General features: G+C 43.1%; 1 protein-coding gene across 1 annotated transcript in view; it reads left to right on the forward strand.

The window, feature by feature from the left end:
• kcnd1 (potassium voltage-gated channel, Shal-related subfamily, member 1) overlaps nucleotides 1–22,164 on the forward strand; it is a 162,606-nt gene that overhangs the window by 135,786 nt on the left and 4,656 nt on the right. The window contains 3 exon segments of the mRNA XM_034171876.1: nucleotides 18,399–18,561; nucleotides 19,603–19,686; nucleotides 20,667–20,762. Coding sequence (XP_034027767.1) covers nucleotides 18,399–18,561; nucleotides 19,603–19,686; nucleotides 20,667–20,762 — 343 coding nt within the window.

Raw genomic sequence — 22,164 nt, forward strand, 5'->3', positions numbered from 1 at the left:
GTCAGCTTTCTCTCCCCTTCGGCTCTGAAAAACACCACAATTTTACAACCCAGAGCGTTTTCAAATTTTCCCACCTGCTCTAAAGATACCGGCGTAGCTTCCGTTAATCCGACGCTATTTTGTAACGCCAGCCTGCGCTGCTCCGCCTCGTGCGTACTCAGATGAGGATTCAATAACTGAACGAGGTTTATCGCAAAACATAAACTGTTGTCAGGATTATACACGATATTAAGGCATTTGGATTTTTTCCTCAGAACCTCGTGATGGAGGAGGTCATCTATTCTGCGCTTCCCTGCGCCGTTCTGGTTGCGGATGACTTGAACCACTAATTCCAGAGACTCGTCGGCTAAAACGTTGGAATTCGATTGTATCAATCGTTCTAACAGATTTTGGAAGCCCGTCACATCGCCAGCGTCGTTATATGAGCTGATCAAAGCGGCCTCGTTGTAGACTGAGTCCCCACGAATCTCCATTTGGATAAAGTCCCCGGCCCTGGCGTGTGTTAAAGCCTTTTCGACCGAGTTATGAAGAGCCCCTACGACGTTACGGTAAAATTCCGCGTAGTCGGGAATTTCGTCGGCGCGCTGGAAATTGAGAGGCAGCCTGATTTCGATATTGTTAAAAGCAGGTCTCCTGATGACGTTAGCAGCCCCACCGCCCGTCATGGGAGAGTGGTCGGCTGGGTCCCGGTCGTGCATCATCCCCGTCTTCCATCAAAACAGAGATCGCCGCGTTTATCGGGGTTAAACGAGCTCTGTTTAAAATCTCTTCTCCGCGCGCATTGCGCGGGGAGGGACTTCTTAAAGGTGAAAAAGCGCGAGCGTCGTTAGGCGTTTGATTTAATTCATCCACCGCGGATTGGACGTGAGGATTAACTTCACACGCGAGGAGGTTTACGGCGTTATTTAACGGAGTCAGACGTATCTGGTTCAACGCCGCGGGACCGGACTCGTCTGGAGGTGAGGTGTGCGGGGGGTCAGGGGGCTCTTCAGTATCAGACTGGACCGTCGAATTTATAGCGTTAATCGCAGAAATGATGTAGGGGTTAATTTCTTCCGATTCTCGTTCAGCCGCTAAATTGTTAAGAGCCTCATTTAAACGGTGTTAAACGAACACGGCTTAAAAGTCTCTCTCCGGACTCGATGTTATTTCAAGGCGGCGAATTTAACGCCTCGGGTAATGGACCATCTGCTCCAGGAGCGCTCCCCGCTGAGTCGATTATTGAAGCGTTTAAATCCAATACACGTCCGAAGTTATTTTCCCCGATGTGAATTCTCTCCTTCCATCTTTTAAAATCTGTAGCAGGAAGAATCTACCTCAAGAAATTCAGTTAATATACCTCTTCAAATGAATTCTCCCGTTCCATCGGAATAAGAGAAAAAATAAAAAAATAAAAACAGACTACACATTTTCAAGAAAGTTGCGTGATGAGGTTAATCCCAGCTCAGAATATCTTCGAGCCTTGCGTCTCGGTGGAAAATAGACGGTCTCCCTCCACCGCGTGCTGAAAAAAGAGAAAATCGTTAGTTATTAAATATTTAAAATAAATAAATACATAAACTCCGACTCCTTACCGTGTACATCCGCGGATCGTTTTACGGGTCTCTCCCGCTGACCCGCTTCTCCATGGGCTGTGACAGAAAAAATCGGGTTATTCCAGAGTTTTAATCGTGATTTAATCTCGATCGCTGTACTTACATCTGCGTGGTGAAGTCGGGGGTTCCAGCCTTCGAACTTCTTCAGGGGGCTCTGACTTGATTTCTAGAATTAACATAAATAAATGAATACAAAGCATCACCCTCGCAAGCGGATATTCTGTACTATTTCAAATATATTACCGAGGACGGGTCCGAACGCGCTCTGGACCGTCTGCGTGGTTTTGTCTAAAAAAAAAAAAAAAAAAGACAGTTTCAGACGGCGTGCATCATTTAAAAACACTCATTTCTATCAAAACAGATTACTTAAATCACTTACCCTGAAAGCTGATGCGGTTTTCGCACTCTGCTCGAAGACAAGAAAACTTAATTAAACAACATGGTTTTCCAGGATTTTTTCCGCAAATTTATTCTATTTTATACCCATAGCTGGGGGTCCAGGCATCTTCACTCTTCACCGGTTGTAGTGGAAATGCTCGCTGACTCGTTCCCAGGGACATAAGTGATAAGGAGCATTGTTGATTGTTCGGGGCTCGGGGCAGCATCTCCGCTCAGCGGGTGTCCCGCGCCCCATGATCGATCGGCTAATATCTTAAAAGAAAACATCATCTGGCGTGAGTGATAAGGAGCATTGTTTATTGTTCTTTCGGGTTCATCACCTCGGGGCAGCATCTCCGCTCAGCGGGTGTCCCGCCACACACACACACACGCACACACACACGCACTCACACAGACACAGCGTCTGCAACAGGTTTTACAGCCGTGGGGTCATGTTTCCGCGAGCGGCTCTATGCGTGGGTATTTGACCGTCTTGCTGCAAAGACTTACAGCCGAGAGACGGCTATTTGTTCCCCTTCTTTAATTTACGAATTAAAAAACAGAAAAGGAAACGTAATAATTTAAGAATTAAAAATATTAAAGGGGCATTAAATAATAGACAGTGATTTATGTTTAATTATTTCAGAATTAGTTAATTCTTTAATACATTAAAAAGATCTAGGTATTTTTAATCATTCTTTAATTCATGAAATAAAATGACATTAAATATTAGACCCTGGGTGGGAGGGGAGGTATGGCTTGGAGGCGGTGCTTGGCCGGGTTAGGGGAGGAGCTTGGGGGTGGGGGCTAGGGGAGGAGCCAGGGGCGGAACTAGGGGAGGAGCCGGGGGCGGGGCTTAGGGGCGGGACATACTGACGTCATCGACTCTGATTGGATGTGACGTCATAAGGGGCGGGGGCTCGGAGGCGGGACTAGGGGCGGGGCATAATGACGTCATCGATTATGATTGGCTGTGACGTCATAAGGGGCGGGGCCTGGAGGCGGGACTAGGGGAGGGGCTTAGGGGCGTGACATAGTGACGTCATCGATTTTGATTGGATGTGACGTCATAGAGGGGGCGGGGCTTAGTGACGTGGCCGATTTTGATTGGCAGCTGTCACTTTTTTGACGAAAGGTGGGTCAGTTTTCTCTCTGTTACTGCATATGGTTACTGTGTGTGGTTACTGTGTTGTTACTGAATGTGGTTACTGTGTGTGGTTCATGTGTTATTACTCCGTGTAGTTGCTGTGTGTCGTTACTATTTATGGTTACTGTGTGTGGTTACTGCGTGTGGTTACTGTATTGTTAGTGTGTGTGGTTACTGCATGTGGTTACTGTATTGTTACTACGTGTGGTTACTGTGTGTGGTTACTGTATTGTTACTGTGTGTGGTTACTGCATGTGGTTACTGTATTGTTACTACATGTGGTTTCTGTGTGTGGTTACTGTGTTGTTACTGCGTGTGGTTACTGTGTATGGTTACTGTGTTGTGACTGTGTGGTTACTGTATTGTAAGTATGTGTGGTTAATGCATGTAGTTACTGTGTGTGGTTACTATTTATGGTTACTGTGTGTGTTTACTGGTTGTGGTCACTGTATTGTTACGATGTGTGGTTACTGCGTGTGATTACTTTGTTGTTACTGTGTGTGGTTACTGTATTGTTACGATGTGTGGTTACTGCATGTGGTTACTGTATTGTTACTACGTGTGGTTACTGTGTGTGGTTACTGTATTGTTACTGTGTGTGGTTACTGCATGTGGTTACTGTATTGTTACTGCTTGTAGTTACTGTGTGTGGTTACTGTATTGTTACTACATGTGGTTACTGTGTGTGGTTACTGTATTGTTACTGTGTGTGGTTACTGTATTGTTACTACATGTGGTTTCTGTGTGTGGTTACTGTGCATTTGTATTGACTATGGCTACTGTGTTGTTACTGCATGTGGTTACTGCGTGTGGTTACTGTATTGTTACTGCATATGGTTAATGCTTGGGGTTATGGTGTGTGGTTACTGCATCTGGTTACTGCGTGTTGTTACTGCATGTGGTGACCATGTGTCGTTACTGCATGTGGTTACTGCATATGGTTACTGTGTGTGGTTACTGCATGTGGTTACTGTATTGTTACTGCATGTGGTTACTTCGTACGGTTACTGTGTGTGGTTACTGCATGTGGTTACTGTGTATGGTTACTGCGTGTGGTTACCCGTGAGTGGTTACTGTGTGTGATTACTGCTTATGGTTACTGTGTATGGTTACTATGTGCGGTTACTGTATTGCTACTGCGTGTGGCTACTGTGTATGGTTACTGTATTGTTACTGCTTATGGTTAATGCGTGGGGTTACGGTGTGTGGTTACTGCATCTAGTTACTGCATGTTGTTACTGCGTGTGGTGACCGTGTGTGGTTACTGCATGTGGTTACTGCGTGTGGTTACTGTATTGTTACTACGTGTGGTTACGGTATTGTTACTGCGTATGGTTACTGTGTGTGGTTACTGCATGTGGTTACTGTGTATGGTTACTGTGTGTGGTTACCCATGTGTGGTTACTGTGTGTGATTACTGCTTATGGTTACTGTGTATGGTTAATTCCATATGGTTACTGTGTGTGGTTACTGTATTTTTACTGTGTGTGGTTACTGTGTGTGGAGGAAAAAGAGTCCCCTGGCGTAGGCAGAGCCCCTACACGAGTAGGTAAACGCAGTCCTTACCATGTCGCACAGATCAGAGCCACGAGCAGAGACTAAGAAGCCGGGTAGAAAGGACAAGATTAGGTGACCAAAATCAAACAAAAAAGATGTATGGGGAAACATGGACATAGAGCTGACCAAGACACTGGAGGGAATGCTGCATGGAGGCATTAACACCAAGCTTAACCTGTTCGGGGATGTAATATACCAGACCTGCAAGGACAGATTCGGCGAAGTTATGTTAAAGCAAAAGGCTGCTCCGTGAGAGAAGGGAAGGAGGGAGAAGGAGATCTTTCAGCTTGTGCAAAGGTGCCGACAACTCCGCAAGAACTGGAGAAAGGTAACACAACCAGAGACAGTTATGGTATTAAAGTCCTGTGGGAGGAGGTACAGCAAAGGCTAACCAGGCTTTGCAGAGCTGAATGAATCCGCAAGCGAAGGAAACGGAAGCATCAAGAGAGAACTCGCTTCCTCAGGGATCCCTTCAAGCATGCTAGACAACTGCTGGAGGAGAAGAAGAGTCGCAAGCTTGAAGCCACCAGGGAGCAAATGGAACAGCATGCCAACAGGTAGTACAGTGACCTGTTAAGGAATATTCCCTTAGGAACACCAGGGTATGTGCCACAGCCTGCACCACCGACAGCTGAGTTCAACACCATGCTCCCAAGCTTAGCAAAGTCAGACAAGTCATCAAGAAGGCAAGGTCTGCTTCAGCACCTGGCCCTAATGGAATCCCCTATAAGCTCTATAAGAACCAAAGTACTAGAACTGCTATGGTACTTAATGAGAACTGCCTGGAAGAAACAACTCATTCCATCAGAGTGGCAAAGAGCAGTAGCAGTCTTCATCTCCAAGGAAGAAAACTCTAAAGACATAAGCCAGTTCAGAAACACTGCCCTGCTAAATGTAGAAGGCAAGATCTTCTTCTCTGTAATGGCCCGAAGGATGACCACCTACCTGCTACAAAACTGTTATACTGATACTAATTGTCAGAAAGCTGGAGTACCAGGTCTCCCAGGATGTGTGAAGCATTCTACAATGATCTGGGACCAGATAATTTTGGATCCAGAAAGCCAAGAGGGAAAAGACTGAGCTGCATGTCATTTGGCTTGACCTTGCCAATGCATATGGATCAGTCCCACATCAGCTGATCAACTATGCCATGAAGTTCTTACACATGCCCGCCTGGATAAAGAACCTCATTGCATCCTACTTCAAAGACTTGCAGATGTGCTTCACCCTCCAAGACTTTACCACCGGATGGCAGCAGCTACAAGTAGGAATTGCCATGGGGTGCACCATTTCTCCAGTCTTGTTCATTGCAGCTTTTGAAATTATTCTCACTGGGACAAGACAAGTAGTTGGTGGGATCAAATTACCATCTGGTCAGAGATTACCCCCAGTGAGGAGCTACGTGTATGACGTTACAAGCATCCTTCAGACAGAACCATGCACATCCTGACTGCTAAAAAGGATGGATGAGTTGATGGCTTGGGCAACAATGAAGATCAAGCCTGCCAAGTCACGTAGCCTGTCACTCAGAAGAGGAGTTAGAGATGACTCCACCACCTTTGTCGTTGGGGGAGAGAAAATCCCTCTGCTGTCTGAACAACCCATCAAAAGCCTGGGGAGGCAGTATACTGCCAAACCTTCTGACAAACAGATGGGGAAAATAGTCATAAAGCAGCTAATGGATGGCCTGGCAAGGATAGACCAAAGCCAACGCTCTGGGAAGTACAAGGTCTGGTGCTACCAGTTCACTCTGTACATGAGGGTGATGTGGCCGCTGAAAATGAGTGAGATCTCCTCATCCACTGTAAACAAGATGGACAGAAAAGCCAATTCCTTCATCCGAAAGAGGTTGGGACTAGAGATGGGTATTGATAAGATTTTATTGATATTGATACCATTATCTATTCCACTTATCGATCTGATTCCTTACCGATTCCCTTATTGATACCTCTTGTGAATTTTCTGTGTACTAAAAGTAGGCTTTACAGGTTTTCTATGTCTACAGTATTTTTATTGAGTCTTAAAAGTAAATAATATGAAATTGGTCACTGGATCCTTAACCTCTGGACATAAATAAACTCTACATGGTGGAGCCTTGATCTCTGAACACAAATAGAAATAAACAAAATCTGTAGTTTTTGTCAAAAGTATTCCTTTCAGACATTATTGGCATGAATGGTCTTTCCATACATCTGAGCTGAACTCTTGCAGCTGGCTGCGCTGAATGTCGGATGTAATTTATAAGAATGCAGCACGTCTCATTTATGTCTGTATTACAGCGTTTGGAAGAGGTGTCATTTTATTTAAAGCGGCAATTCGTTTCGAAGTTATTAATTCCGACCGGACTCTGTCTCGGCAGGAGAGCCGCGCAGCATTTGGAGCTGTGCCAATGGAACGGAGGATGATTCTCGTTTCTTGACTGCAACAAGACAAGAGTCCCAGCTAGTGACTTCAATCCCACAAAAGTGACTCACAATTGACATATTTTAATGGCTTTGAGAGGGGTTAAGAAGTGGACTTGCTGCTTCTGAAGAGTTGCTGATGTTGTTGCTATTATTATTATTAATAATATATAAATAAAAATTATTTTAAAAAAATTACAATTTTTAATACTTTGACTCTTTATGACAACAAACGCTGAGGCCATTAATTATTATACAGAAAAGAAATGCACACAAATGTGCTGAGATGCGAAAAGCTAATGCTAACTTTAACATTGAAAATGCCATAGACATGCTAATGTGTTAGCATTGGCCCCAGTTTTTAAAGAGGAACATTACACAGTGAGAAATACAATACTTTCCTATGATAAACATACCAAAGAGCTGATATTCCACACTTTTTACACTAGTCCCGCAAGTACATACCTTTATGGGAAATTTGAACTTCACGCTCTCCCGAGCGCCCGCGGGCCACCATCTTTGTAGAATATCTGGGTACTTCCCGCTCTGTGCTGACGTCACTGACGAAAGACTGTACATATGTGCCAATGTCCACTGTTGGAATTATAATTTTGTACATGAACCCATGTCAAACAAGCATTACTTCCGTACATTAATTGAAGTCGCCGTTGCTGTGCTGCAAAAACACAGGGCATGACGTGGGGTGTTTGTGGCCAATTAACGAGTAAAGCTTGAATTCAAGGTCCATTTTCACACAAAATTCGCGCCAGGCACCATGTTTCTGTCTCAACATCTTTGCCATCCCAGACTTGAATCCAGTCGTCCATGCTCCTGGCTGGAATAGATTCCGGATCTACCAGAGGAGACTTGTTTATAGCGGCTGCAGTGGCGCCCCCCTCCCCACTTTCTTTGATCTGCTCATTCCTGTTTGTGGCATCCCACCCCGCTGTGTTGTGGATGCCGTTCTTTGTCTAACCAGCTGCCACGCGCTCTGCGCTGTATGCTGCATATATAAAATAATTATTTTGTGGTGGATTAATCTTTTTTTTTCTACAAATTGGCCGTTGAAAATGGCTCTAATCACTTCCTGAATCACAGAGGAGGCTGCAGCCGGAGCCATTCGTGTGCGAGTGCACGCGCACACCTAATAAGCTGCAGAAAGCATATTGAGCCATCTAAAAAGGTAATTATTTGTCTTGTTTACATCGTCATAGCTTGATAAAACAGTTGTGTTTTCTTTCCTTCTGGTCTGCAGCTGTTAAAGGAATTATTTTTATGTTTATAACAGATTTAACTTCTTGTTATAATCCTTCAGACAAGCTGCGTTCTGATGTGATCCGCTGACGTCACCACTCGCTTTGTTTACTGCTAGTTTACTCCACTTGACGAGCTGCACGTCGTGTGCCTCAAACAAGAGAGACGACCCTCTGCCCCATGACCTTTCCCACTTCTTTATTTGGTCACGCCAGCTCATGTACACTCTTTCGTCAATGATGTCAGCCCCGAGCGGGAAGTACCTGGATATTCTACAAAGATAGCAGCCCACGGGCGCCCGGGAGAGCACGAATTCAAATGTCAGATAAAGGTATGTACTTGCGGTATTAGTGTAAAAAGTGTGGAATATCAGCTCTTTGGTATGTTTCTTATAGGAAAGTATTGCATTTCTCACTGTGTAATGTTCCCCTTTAAGTTATAAAATACATCTATCAACTGTTTCAGAAGACCTTAACAAGTTGGTTTAACATAAAAAGGTAAATATTACTCACAGATATCAAATTCCATCTGCCTGTATGTTTACTGGCACCTCCTCAGTGCAGCGAAAAAAATAACATCAGAAATGGATCCAGCTTTGGTGCGTCACTGCTGCTTTGACTTCAACAATCCAACACAAACTTTAAATAGGAGTCCAAAAATAATTCTGACAATGAAGTCCGCCATGCTGTGCATCCGTCAGCAAAAGAAACTCCGCCATGTTTGTTAAAAAGCTAAGCACCACCCAGCTTGTGTGAGCGTGTGCGCAGAGCATGCTCACACAAGTGGGAAGGTGCTTGTATACTACCGAAAAAAAAAAAGAAAAAAAAAAAGACTGTATTTCCTCAGTGCAGTGAAAAAAAATCACATCAGACGGCTTATTGCGCAGTGGATTTGTTTTGTGTGTGTGTGTGTGCTTGTGTGTGCATTGTGTGTGCGGGTGTGTGTGTGCACGAGTGTGTAGGTGTGTGGGTGTTTGCAGCTGTGTATGTGTGTGCAGAGTGCAATGGTACCAAACGTATGGAACCAATTTGCATTTTAAATGCAATACAACACAAATGGGACGAATAATCCATGTTACGTGACATATAAAGCACCAATCAAATGACAAGGATCCACTCAGCCATTATATAACACAATATATGCTACATTTTCCCGTCATGAAAATAATGAAAATTAATAAAATACAAGAACTTTTCCAACATTAGATCCCCCCCCCCACACACACACACACACTTCTAGTTATCATGGAGGAGGAAGCTATCTATAGAGACCAAAACCTGGTATTTTTGTCCCAGGCTGTGAATATGTTTATTTCTGCTCTAAAATTGGACATTTTATTTTGAAGTCAACCTCAAGTGGCCAGTCAAGAAACTGCAATTTTTTTCTATTTCCAGTAGGGCTTCACCTGACGCCATCAAAGTTTACCACTTGGTTAGTTAGAAAACATGAAAATCTGACTTCACACGGACAGGAAGTCCATGAAGGGAAGCCAGAATTGTGTTATTTCACCAAATCAGAACTCCAGCAGTAGCATTTTGAACCAGTTGGAAACTCCTGATGCTGGACTGTGGTGAGACAGATGTTGCGCTGGCAGTTTGAAATTTAACCCAGGAATGCAGACAGTAACCAGAATGGGATGTAAGGTGAATACAAGGTGATTCTTTGTCCAAACACGTGAATAATAGACCAGAGGTTGGCAGCTCAAAAAAAATAGAGGTACCCCTACCGAAAATTTAGGTAATGCTCTCTAGTTTCTAGAAATGATGTTGTACTTGGCAAAATGGGTGCACAACATGGTCGTTTAACCCCTTATGTTCCAAAACAGCTGAAATATCTACAACTAGGATCCTTGAATTGTGTGATCTCTGTGGCTGGAAACCATGATTAAGTCCTATATACTGGTATTTTCTTGTTGGGAACTACATGTAAAAATAATCAGCAGTTGTTTTAGGGGTTGCCTGTGTTATCAGGGCGGTCTACCACCCCCCAAAAGGACATTTTAGTTGTTTTTTTTCAAAATTTTTCTCATAATCCCCACCCAGATTACCTGTAAAGAGGTATAACAACTTTTACGTGTAATCAAAATATTTTAATTTACATCCACTATCTAGTGACATAAGATTTTTAACAAAGGAATCACATTTTACATGGCTTTGACCCCTACAAATAACAAAATACAAAATATTACAAAAAAGCCTCATATTCTCCCTCCATCGATTAGCTGTGCAGCAAGGAAGTTGTTGACGATGGTCTTTCCTTTTTCTGGAATGGATGTCAGAGATTCCTCAACAGCTTTAGTCACAATCTGCCCAGTCGTAATGTTAACAAGCACTTTTGGGATACTTTCCATGTCAAATGGGTCCTGACAATGATCCTTTACATAATCTTTTATGCTGGTGACATCTGCCTTGTCCCTTGCAAACCTTGCTGGACCAAGCTCCTCATCTACAGTGGGGCAAATAAGTATTTGAGAACTTGCGCAATCAGGGAAGTTCTCCTACTTAGAAAGATGAGAGAGGTCTGTAATTTTCAACATAGGTAGACTTCAACTGTGAGAGACAAAATGAGAAAAAAAAAAATCCAGGAAATCACATTGTAGGATTTTTAATTTATTTGTAAATTATGGTGGAAAATAAGTATTTGGTCAATAATAAAAGTTCAACTCAATACTTTGTATATATATATATATATATATATATATATATATATATATATATATATATATATATATGTATATATATATATGTATATATATATATATAATCTGTGTTGGCAATGACAGAGGTCAAACGTTTCCTGTAAATCTTCACCAGGTTTGCACACACTGTAGCTGGTATTTTGGCCAGCTACAGATCTCCATGCAGATCTCCTCTAGAGCAGTGATATCTTGGGGCTGTCGCTGGGCAACATGGACTTTCAATTCCCTCAACAAATTTTCTATGGGGTTGAGGTCTAGAGACTGGCTTGGCCACTCCAGGACCTTGAAACGCTTTTTGAGGAGCCACTCCTTTGTTGCCCGAGTGGTGTGTTTGGGATCATTGTCATGCTGGAAGACCTAGCCACGTTGCATCTTCAATGCTCTCACTGATAGAAGGAGGTTTTGGCTAAAAATCTCATCTCATGATACATGGCCACGTTCATTCTTCCCTTAACACGGATCAGTCATCCTGTCCCCTTTGCAGAAAAACAGCCCCAAACCATGATCTTTCCACCCCCATGCTTCACAGTAGATATGGTGTTCTTGGGATGCAACTCAGCATTCTTCTTCCTCCAAACATGACGAGTTGAGTTTTTACCAAAAAATTCTATTTTGGTTTCATATGACCACTTGATATTCTCCAATCCTCTTCTGGATCATCCACATACTCTCTGGCAAAGGTTCAGATGGGCCTGGACACATACTGGCTTAAGCAGGGGGACACGACTGGCACTGCACTGGATTTGAGTCCCTCTGTGTGTCGTGTGTAGCCTTTGTTACTTTGGTCCCAGCTCTCTGCAGGTCATTCATCAGGTCCCTCAGTGTAGTTCTGGGATTTTTGCTCACTGTTTTCATGATCATTTTTACCCCACGGGATGATATCTTGCGTGGAGCCCCAGATCAAGGGAGATTATCAATGGTCTTTTATGTCTTCCATTTTCTTACAATGCTCCCACAGTGATTTTTTCACACCAACCTGTTTGACTATTGTAGATTCACTCTCCCCAGCCTGGTGCACATCTACAATTTTCTTCCTGGTGTCCTTCGACCGCTCTTTGGCCTTGGCCATGGTTGAGTTTGGAGGTCTGACTGTTTGAGGCTGTGGACAGGTGTGTTTTATACAGATAACAAGTTCCAACAGATGCCATTAATACAGGTAACAGTGTGAAGGATAGAAGAGGGTCTTAAAGAAGACGTTACAGGTCTGTGAGAACCAGAAATCTTGCTTGTTTGTGGGTGGCCAAATAATTATTTTCCACCATGTTTTACAATTAAATTCTTTAAAATCCTACAATGTGATTTTCTGGATTTTTTTTTCTCATTTTTTCCTCTCATAGTTGAAGTGTACCTATGTTGAAAATTACAGACCTCTCTCATCTTTCTAAGTAGGAGAACTTGCACAATCAATGGCTGACTAAATATTTTTTTTTTACCCCACTGTAGTTTCCCTTCTGACTTGTTCCCAAAGAGTTGCTTGAAGCCTCAGAGTATTCTCCGGACACATGACATGTCATTAGCCACGCCACAAAGCTGCCTTCCTCAAGGTGAATCCGATGATATCTCCAGTACCTTTGCTTTCCCTGTTTATCGTCTGTTTTGAGGGCTTGGTCTGGTGGGACACTACTGAAACTTTGTGATGTCTGATCATCGGACAACAAACCCCCACTGGTTAGAAACTGTGTGCATCTTCAGTTGCCGAGTTTCAAGCTGTCGCATTTCTGAACATAATTGGCATGTATCTCACATAGTTGGTTCTTCCAGCCAAGTGGAAATAAGGAACAGTTTACATCACAGAATTGAGATGAAGTTGGAAAGTTTGCTTCTTTATTTTGCCCTGATGAGTCTCAACAGCAAATCTCCTGCTTCCAGAAAACTGTTGCAATACTTGAAAGTCCCAGAATGTCCATTACCATACACCTGAAGCTGACTGATGGTGAGGGTCATGTTCGAAATCTTGCTTTCAAGTTGCTTGCAAATCGCAGAACAACTCGATTGGGTTCTTCGCCTGGATGCTGGATTGGAGGTTAGTGGCAAGTGTGTGAACTTCATCATCAATCCAGGGCAAACCCTTCTTCTTGGCACACATCAGATCAGATTTGCCAGATTGGGATATAAAAAATCAACCTATCACCAAACTGTCCCTTCAATCTTTCTTTCAGTTTCCAATGATCTATAAGAGTCTGTGTTTTCAGCACCTACAGTGCTCAAAATCTCAACAAATCTGAACTGAAACTCAGACAGCAATAACAAAGGCTTGTTACCAGAGAAAAAATTTGAAAAAAAAAAAGCTAAAATTTCTTTTTTGGGGGGTGGTAGAACCCCATGATAATGCAGGTAACCCCTATAAAACAGCTACTGATTATTTCTAGTAGTTAGTTCCCAGCAAGGAAAACACCAGTATATCGGACATAATTATGGTTTCCAACCACAGGATCACACAATTTGAAGGTTCCTAGTTGTAGAAATTTCAGCTGTGTTTTGTAACATAAGGGGTTAAACAACGATGTTGTGCAACCATTTCACCCAAGTACAACCATAATTTCTGGAAACTAGAGAGCATTACCTTCCCTTTGATACCAGTATCAACTTGTTATAACCCCGGGTAGGGGTATACTCCATTTTCTAGAGCCCTTTCAGCTCCCTGCTGCTGCACTATACGCCCAAACAAACTATGAGAGTACAAACGGAAAATACAGGAAGTCCATAACCAAACACAAAACCAAAAAACACGGGCAGAGGGAGGGCAACAAACAAACTGGGATTAAATTACAGAATGTAACAAAATGGGATCTGTGCAGTGTGTATGTGTCGTAGAATAGAATATCTGTGTAGTGTGTGTCATAGAATAGAATATCTGTGCAGTGTGTGTCATAGAATAGAATATCTGTGCAGTGTGTGTGTAATAGAATATAATATCTGTGCAGTGTGTGTGTGTCATAGAATAGAATATCTGTGTAGTGTCTGTTACAGAATCGAATATCTGTGCAGTGTCTGTTATAGAATCAAATATCTGTGTAGTGTGTGTGTGTTATAGAATAGAATATCTGTGGAGTGTGTGTACCATAGAATAGAATATCTGTGGAGTGTGTGTACCATAGAATAGAATATCTGTGCAGTGTACGTGTCATACAATAGAATATCTGTGTAGTGTGTGTGTGTTATAGAATAGAATATCTGTGGAGTGTGTGTACCATAGAATAGAATATCTGTGGAGTGTGTGTACCCACAGAATAGAATATCTGTGCAGTGTACGTGTCATACAATAGAATAACTCCTGTAGTGTGTGTGTCATAAGAATAGAATATCTGTGTAGTGTCTGTTATAGAATCGAATATCTGTAGGTGTGTGTGTGTATTATAGAACCGAATATCTGTGTAGTGTGTGTGGTATTATTTGAACAGAATATCTGTGGGGTGTGTGTACATAGAATAGAATATCTGTAAAGTGTGTGTTATAGAACAGAATATGTGTTGTGTGTGTGTGTTATAGAACAGAATATCTGTGGGGTTGTGTACCATAGAATAGAATATCTGTGCAGTGTGTGTGTATCGCAGAATAGAATATTTGTGCAGTGTGTGTGTGTGTGTACAATAGAATATCTGTGTAGTGTGGTGTCATAGAATAGAATATCTGTGCAGTGTGTGTCATAGAATATCTGTGCAGTGTGTGTCATAGAATATCTGTGCAGTCTCTTGTGTCATAGAATATCTGTGCAGTGTGTGTGTCATAGAATATATATCTGTGCAGTGTGTGTGTCATAGAATAGAATATCTGTGCAGTGTGTGTCATAGAATATAATATTTGTGCAGTGTAGTGTGTGCATAGAATAGAATATCTGTTGCAGTGTGTGTGTGTCATAGAATATCTGTTCAGTGGTGTGTGTCATAGATATCTGTGTAGTGGTGTGTCATAGAATAGAATACTGTTCGTGTGTGTGTGTCATAGAATAGAATATCTGTGCAGTGTGTGTGTGTCATAGAATAGAATATCTGTGTAGTGTGTGTCATAGAATAGAATATCTGTGCAGTGGTGTGTGTGTTTGTGTGTCGTAGAATAGAATACCTGTGCAGTGTGTGTGTGTTGTGTGTCGTAGAATACCTGTGCAGTGCATGTCGTTGAATAGTATACCTGTGTAGTTTGTGTGTCGTAGAATACCTGTGCTGTGTGTGTGTGGTAGAATACCTGTGCAGTTGTTTGTGTGTTAGTCCTGTCTCCTTATGGAGTTTATTTTCTTTTGTGGAAAGCTCTATCTAAACAGTTACTATTATTAATGACAAACAATTGATTCTTTCAGTATATAAGTCACACCAGACTCCCAAACTAAAATAATTAAAATAAATAAATTAATTCATGAATGAAAATGTGCATCTTATACTTCAGTAAATATGGTATTTGTGCATAGGCCAGTTGTTTCCAATGAGATCAAGAAAGGAAGATGAACTAATCAGTGAAATGACCCATTTTCGTGCACTGACAGCTGATGCAAAAGTTTTCCAGCTCTATGACATAAAGAGAGAACACCAGAGGGCCTAATACAGAACCCTGTGGTACCCCATATTTTATTAGAGTGAGTGATCCAGTGGTTCATGCAACTGCTTTTCAAATGGAAGGTTTTCAGTTCAAACCCCCATGCCCATTGTCTATGTAATGTGAGGTTCCATCAGGAAGGCCATCCAGGGTAAAAGGTGCCAAATCAACATGCAGATCCAAATCAGATCTGCTGTAGTGACCCTGAACAAAACAGGACAAGCCAAAAATACTTACTGATGTTACACAAAACACTTTGAGATCAGTTTGATAAATACAATGAGAGAAACCGACCAGTCGTACCAAATAATTTTCAAGTCTGTCCAACAATATATGACGGTCAACTGCGTCAAAACACTTCCCCACTTCAGTAAGTGCTATCTCCATGGAGTGATTAGTCCTGAGCGCCGACTGCAGCGGCTCAAAGAGATCCATATCAGCAAGATAATCCACAAGCTGCTGTGAAACCAGTTTTTCAAGAATTTCAGAAAAGAATATTCAATTCAGTACTGGTCTAAAAATAACTAGTGATCCAGGATGAAGGTTGAGACTTAAAAAGAGGTTTAATCACTGCAGATTTAAAACATGCAGATTGATTATCTTCAGCATAGTGGGTCCAAGTGAAGACCACAGGTGAAGAAATGTCTCAATATCAGCAGTTCAAAGAGACAAGTCTTGTTTTCAGGTCAGAGACATTCTACTTTTCAGCTTCGCCATTTACGCTCCGGACTCTCATACGTATGCTGAGGATTTGCCGGAGTTCATTAAACCGGACGTTGGCCACTTAGGGTGCTGAAATTTGACAGGAAGTGGACACACCGAGTCCAACAGACGATTGCGCGTTCACAGAGACGCCAGAAGCTCGAACGATGTGTCGAGTTTCTTACTGACGGATTTCAGAGGATGACGTCCAGAAACATTTCGACATTCCAGTCGTCTTCCTTTCCTCCGCTGACTCCTCTTTCATGGTTCACTCCTCTCCTCCTCCTCTCATAGTTTTTCCTTTTCTTTTTATACTCTTATTTATTCTTATTTTAATTTATTTAATTTATTCTTAATTTTCTTGTCTTCTCATCTCTTCTTGCCTCCCGCATTTGCATCCTATTTCACCTTGACTCCTTTCCTTTGTCCTCCCACACTTTTGCACTTAACTTCTTTTTTCACTTTTAGTTCATTCTTCCTTAAATCTGTTATTTCTGCTTCAATTCAGTTTTTTTATGTCGCACCAAATCACAACTTGTGTCACCCGGAGGCACTTCCCCTCTTCCTCCTGCTCATCCATCTGTCCTTTACATCCCTCCTTCTTACTGCTCCTGAACTTGGTGTTCCCGGCTCCTTCTCCTCTTTCTGCACCCTCCTCACGTCTGTCCTTACTCCTCCTCCTGAGTGTCAGGTTGTCCTCTCCTGCTGCAGGATGCAAACTTTGGCTTCAGCTGCAGCAGATAACAAGCTGAAAGATGGAGGGATGGAGAGAAGACAGGAGAGCAGTGGGGGAGGGACAGATGAAGATGGGGAGGAAGGAAAGGACAGCTCCTCCTTCTCACTTATCTATAATTTAAAACTCCTCGCTTATTCTGGCCAGACAGGTACGACACAACACTGCCCCCTGCTGGTGAAAAAGTAGCCTGTGACCTCTGACCCCGTTTGTTGTCCCAACAAACCTGCGTCATTTGGACTCACAAACCCAGAAGGTCCAAATCCAATATCTGGCTTTAATTTGAGCTGTAAAACACACACACACACACACACACACACACACACACACACACACACACACACACATGCAGACACACACACACGTACAGACACACAGACACACACATGCACGGACACACGAACACACACACACACGCACACAGACACATGGGCAAACACACACACATGCAGGGACACATTCACACACACAGACACACACACAAGCACAGACACAGAGACAGACCCACACGCACCACACATACACACAAACGTATACACACACACACACACACGCACGCACGGACACATACAGACAAACACGCACGCACACACACATGCACAGACATGCACACAGACACACACACACGGGCGCACACACACGCAACAGACACACACAAGCACACAGATATACACATGCACACACACACACGCACCCACGCATATGCAGACACAGACAGAAACACACACACAGCCAGACACACACACACAGACACACACGCACAGACAGACAGACACACACACGCACACAAACACACACATGCACGCACCCACCCACACACGCACGTACACACTTGCACGCGCACACACACATACATGTGCGCGCGCGCACACACACACACATATGCACATACGCACACATACACGCACGTACACACGTGGTGGTTAACTGTATGTGTGCTGGACGGATTCGGTTGTTTTGTCTTTAACAGCTGTTAAATATCCTCCTCTAAACGCTGCAAGAAGGATTCTCCAGCAGACACTTGGTCCTTGGTTTTGAAGTTCATGTTGCTTGAAATGAGCTTGATTATCAGTTTCTTTAATTTTCAAGGCTTCTGTCTGGTGACCACACAAGCCGCTGCTGCTTATGGAGATAAAAGTTCTCAGCACTCTTTGGTGGCTTCCTTCATATATGGTCTGGTGTTGGTTTGTGTCCTTGGTGGAATTTCATCATAATTTCAACATTTTGAAACTGGGCACAAAATGTCTTATTTTAAAATGTTTTGTAAATGTACTGCCCGCTGCTGGTTGGTGTCCACATTCACATTTAAGCCACAAATATTGAGAAAGCTGAGGACGGTTGATTTTTGGTTCAGCAGGTTTGTGGCCAGTGTGAGACTTCAGTCATGTGGATTTCTCTCCTTCAGGTACGGAGACATGGTTCCAAACACCATTGCAGGGAAAATCTTTGGATCCATCTGCTCGCTCAGCGGCGTGCTGGTCATCGCCTTACCGGTGCCCGTCATCGTGTCCAACTTCAGCCGGATCTACCACCAGAACCAGCGAGCCGACAAGATGAGAGCGCAGCAGGTCTGACTGGCACTCATCTGCAGACATAAAGCTGGTCAAAGGTCATCATGGTGTTATAGGTCACAGTAACCACAGACATGTTCATATCTGTGTCCTGACCAGAAGATGTCTCTGTGTCTTTCGCTTATTTCTGGTCAGTGCCACAGGACACATTTTTAAAGGGTCTGACATGAGACCCTCTAATTGGTTGGCCTGGCGCCTCCAAAACACCCAAGAGTCATGAATTACTGATGAATGAATTGGCAGCACGGTGGATTAGTGATTAGCACCGTTACCTCATAGCAAGAAGGTCATGGGTTCGAGTCCCACCCATGGCCTTTCTGTGTGGAGTTTGCATGTTCTCCCCATGTTTGTGTGGGTTTCCTCCGGGTGCTCTGGCTTCCTCCCACATCCAAAGACATGCAGGTTAGGTGGACTGGAAACTTTAAATTGTTCAGTTCTCACTTGTAAAAGAGATCTCGATCTCAGTAGGACTAATCTGGTTAAATTAAATTAAATTAATGGATAAATGCATAAATGCATGCAGTTTACCCGCAGGACTTGGACATGCCCAAATTGTGATGCCTTGTAGACTGACTCCCCCCTGCCCGTCAGAGAGGATCTACTGGCTCAGTGCACAAAGGTCAGGTCACATCAAGGTCAGAGAGCATTGCCGCAATTTGCGTCTCCCAATATAGGATCATTTAATGTCTTTCATAAACTGGTTCATCTTGGAGCCACATGAGTCCTGACGACCAAAAACTCAAATCAGCAGTTTTATCCTGAGTGGCTTTGGGACAAACGCCTCAAACAACGTTTACAGGAGTCGACTTTAAACAAGAACCATGCCCACTTTTTATCTGTGGAAAAACGCGGTAGACTGAATGATTCTCTGGTCAATTCCTGGTGAAAAGTCATCAATGATTTGCTCATTGCACCAGCTGGAGTGATGCTTATTGGCCGATCACTTGATGACATCAGCTGCACCATGTCTGTAATAAATACAGTAAATGTCCAAATATATATGGTCCTAATGTCAATGTGTGTTCCTGTTTGTAACAGAAAGTCCGTTTGGCTCGGATCCGGATGGCAAAGAAAGGAACTGCCAATGCTTTCCTTCAGTACAAAGAAGACCGAGCACTTGGGGTGAGACGCACAGACACTCGCGTCCATCACTCAGATTTATCTGTGCAACCTCAAGTCACAGCGTAAGTCGCCCCCAGGCGACCCAATGACTTGTAAAGCCTCCAAACGGCGATGTGCCACCACCAGACCGAGGCAACGTCCGGATCCGTTTTCTATGAAGTGGGTCCAGTCGGTATCTCAGAGACATCCAGGCACCATAAAACATCCAGAGGCGTTTCCATGGAGACGCAACAGTCTGCAGTTACCTCCACCAGCTGACAGCAGGGGGTGTAAATGTTTTTCTTCAGTTCAACAAGAATGAAGTTAAAATTCAGTGAACAACCAGAGTCTGTATTTCCAATATGAGGGAGTGGAGCCACGCCATTTCACTGTCCAATCACAGGTTGTTATTTATTGGTTGCTGTAACAACAGGTGTTTGTAGCTGATATTTAGTTTTGACTTCTGCTGGTCTAAAACCTTTTCTTATGAGCTCCACATTTTATTGTCCAGCTAGCCTGAATTCTCAGCATTGGGCTAACACTGCTGCCATTCTTTGTCAATGCTCAATGTTCTTCTTCTGCTGCTTTGTTTGTTCATGACCTCCAAGCACTGACGCCCTCCTCAACTTCTTTAAAGAGGTGCAATGAACTTCAGAGTGCTATATTTCAGTTTAAATAAAATAAAATGAGTTCAAGTAGTGTGTTAGAGTGCCCCCTGCAGGTCGGCGACAGCAGCACTTTGTCATGCGTATCCTGTTTCATAATCAGTTCTGTCACCTGTGACGCTGACATTCAAACAAACATAAACCTGCAGCCGTTTATCAAAAAATAACATCAAATATGTTCATGTCGAAACCAGAGTCATCAAGTCCTCAGAGACTCGGGCTTGGACTGGGTCCCTTTCTGTTGTGCTCACACTCTTTATGACATCATACAGACACAGCATCTCCCAGAACGCCTTGTACTGTCAGGCGATGAGCGTGTGACATTTCTGTTTTCAGGACCGGGACAGCGACAGCACAGCTCTGTGTGTGAAGAACAGGTCAGCGTTCGAGCACCAACACCACCACCTGCTGCACTGTCTGGAGAAGACAACGGTGAGGCTGTAGCTGCACTGTGTCACCACAGTCACTAAAATCACAAAAACACTGCAGTCACCGCAGACACAGAATAACCAAACCACTGCAGTCCCGCAGTCACAAAATAACCAAAACACTAAGCCACCACAGTCACCGCAATCACCAAAATCACAAAAACACGGCCAAATCATCAAATTACAAAAAAAAATCACCAAATCACTGCAGTGACTGCAATGACCACAATCACCAAATCACAGCAATAACCAAATCACTACAATCACCAAAACACCACAGTCACTGCAATCAACAAATCACCAAAACCACAAAAATCACCAAATCATCAAAAAATTGCAAAAATCACTACAACACAAATCACCAAATAATCACAATAAGCAAATCACTGCATTCAGTACATTCACCAAATCAACAAATTTCTGCAATCACCACAATAATCAAGATCACCAAAACCATCTAATCACTGCTGTCATTGCAATCACCACATAAGCAAACACCAGTGGTTAAAAACTCCACTGCCATGTCTCCTAGACATTTCCATTTGTTCACTGGAATGTGATCTCGACCAACTGCCTTTCCATTCTTCATCCTCTTCACAGCTGCCATTTCATCCTAATCTTGATTTACTCTCTTCACATCATCCAGCCTTTTCTCTCTCATTTTCTTCATTCATCAGCTCCTCAAAATATTCCCTCCACCTTCTTAACACACTCACCTCACTTGTCAGCACATTACATCAGCATATTTTTACCACCCTAACCTGGTGCACATCCTTTCCAGCTCTGTCTCTTTGTCTGGTCAATAGGAACAAGTCCTTTTCTCCTTCATTACTTTATAATGTCTTGTACAGTTCACTTTATGGGTTTTCCTTGGCTTTTGACCTTTCTGTTTTCGCTTTATGCTGCATCTCCTTGTACTCCTGTCTACTTTCTTCATCTCTTCGACTATCCCAGTTCTTTCTCCTTTTGCTTTCTTGGACTTCTTTGTTCCACCAAGTCTCCTTGTCTTCATTCCACTGTCCAGATGTCTCACCCACTACCTTCCTGTCTGTCTCCCTCACCACATCTGCAGTACTTTTGCAGTTGTCCAAAACTGCTTCCCCTCCATCCAGTGCTTCTCTCACCTGCTAACTGAATTTAACACAACAATCTTCCTCCTTCAGCTTCTACCATCTGATCCTTTGTTCAGCTCTCACTCTCTTCCTTTTCTTCAGCTCTAAAGTCATCCTACAAACCACCATCCTGTGTTGTCTAGCTACACTTTCTCCTGCCACCACCTTACAGTCTCCAATTTCTTTTAGTTTGCATCTCCTACACAGAATGTAGTCCACCTGTGTGGACCTTCCTCCACTCTTATATGTCACCCTGTGCTCCTCCCCTTTCTTAAAGTAGGTGTTCACCACAGC

This window comes from Thalassophryne amazonica, chromosome 6 (assembly GCF_902500255.1).
Source record: "Thalassophryne amazonica chromosome 6, fThaAma1.1, whole genome shotgun sequence".
In the NCBI taxonomy this organism is placed as follows: Eukaryota; Metazoa; Chordata; class Actinopteri; order Batrachoidiformes; family Batrachoididae; genus Thalassophryne; species Thalassophryne amazonica.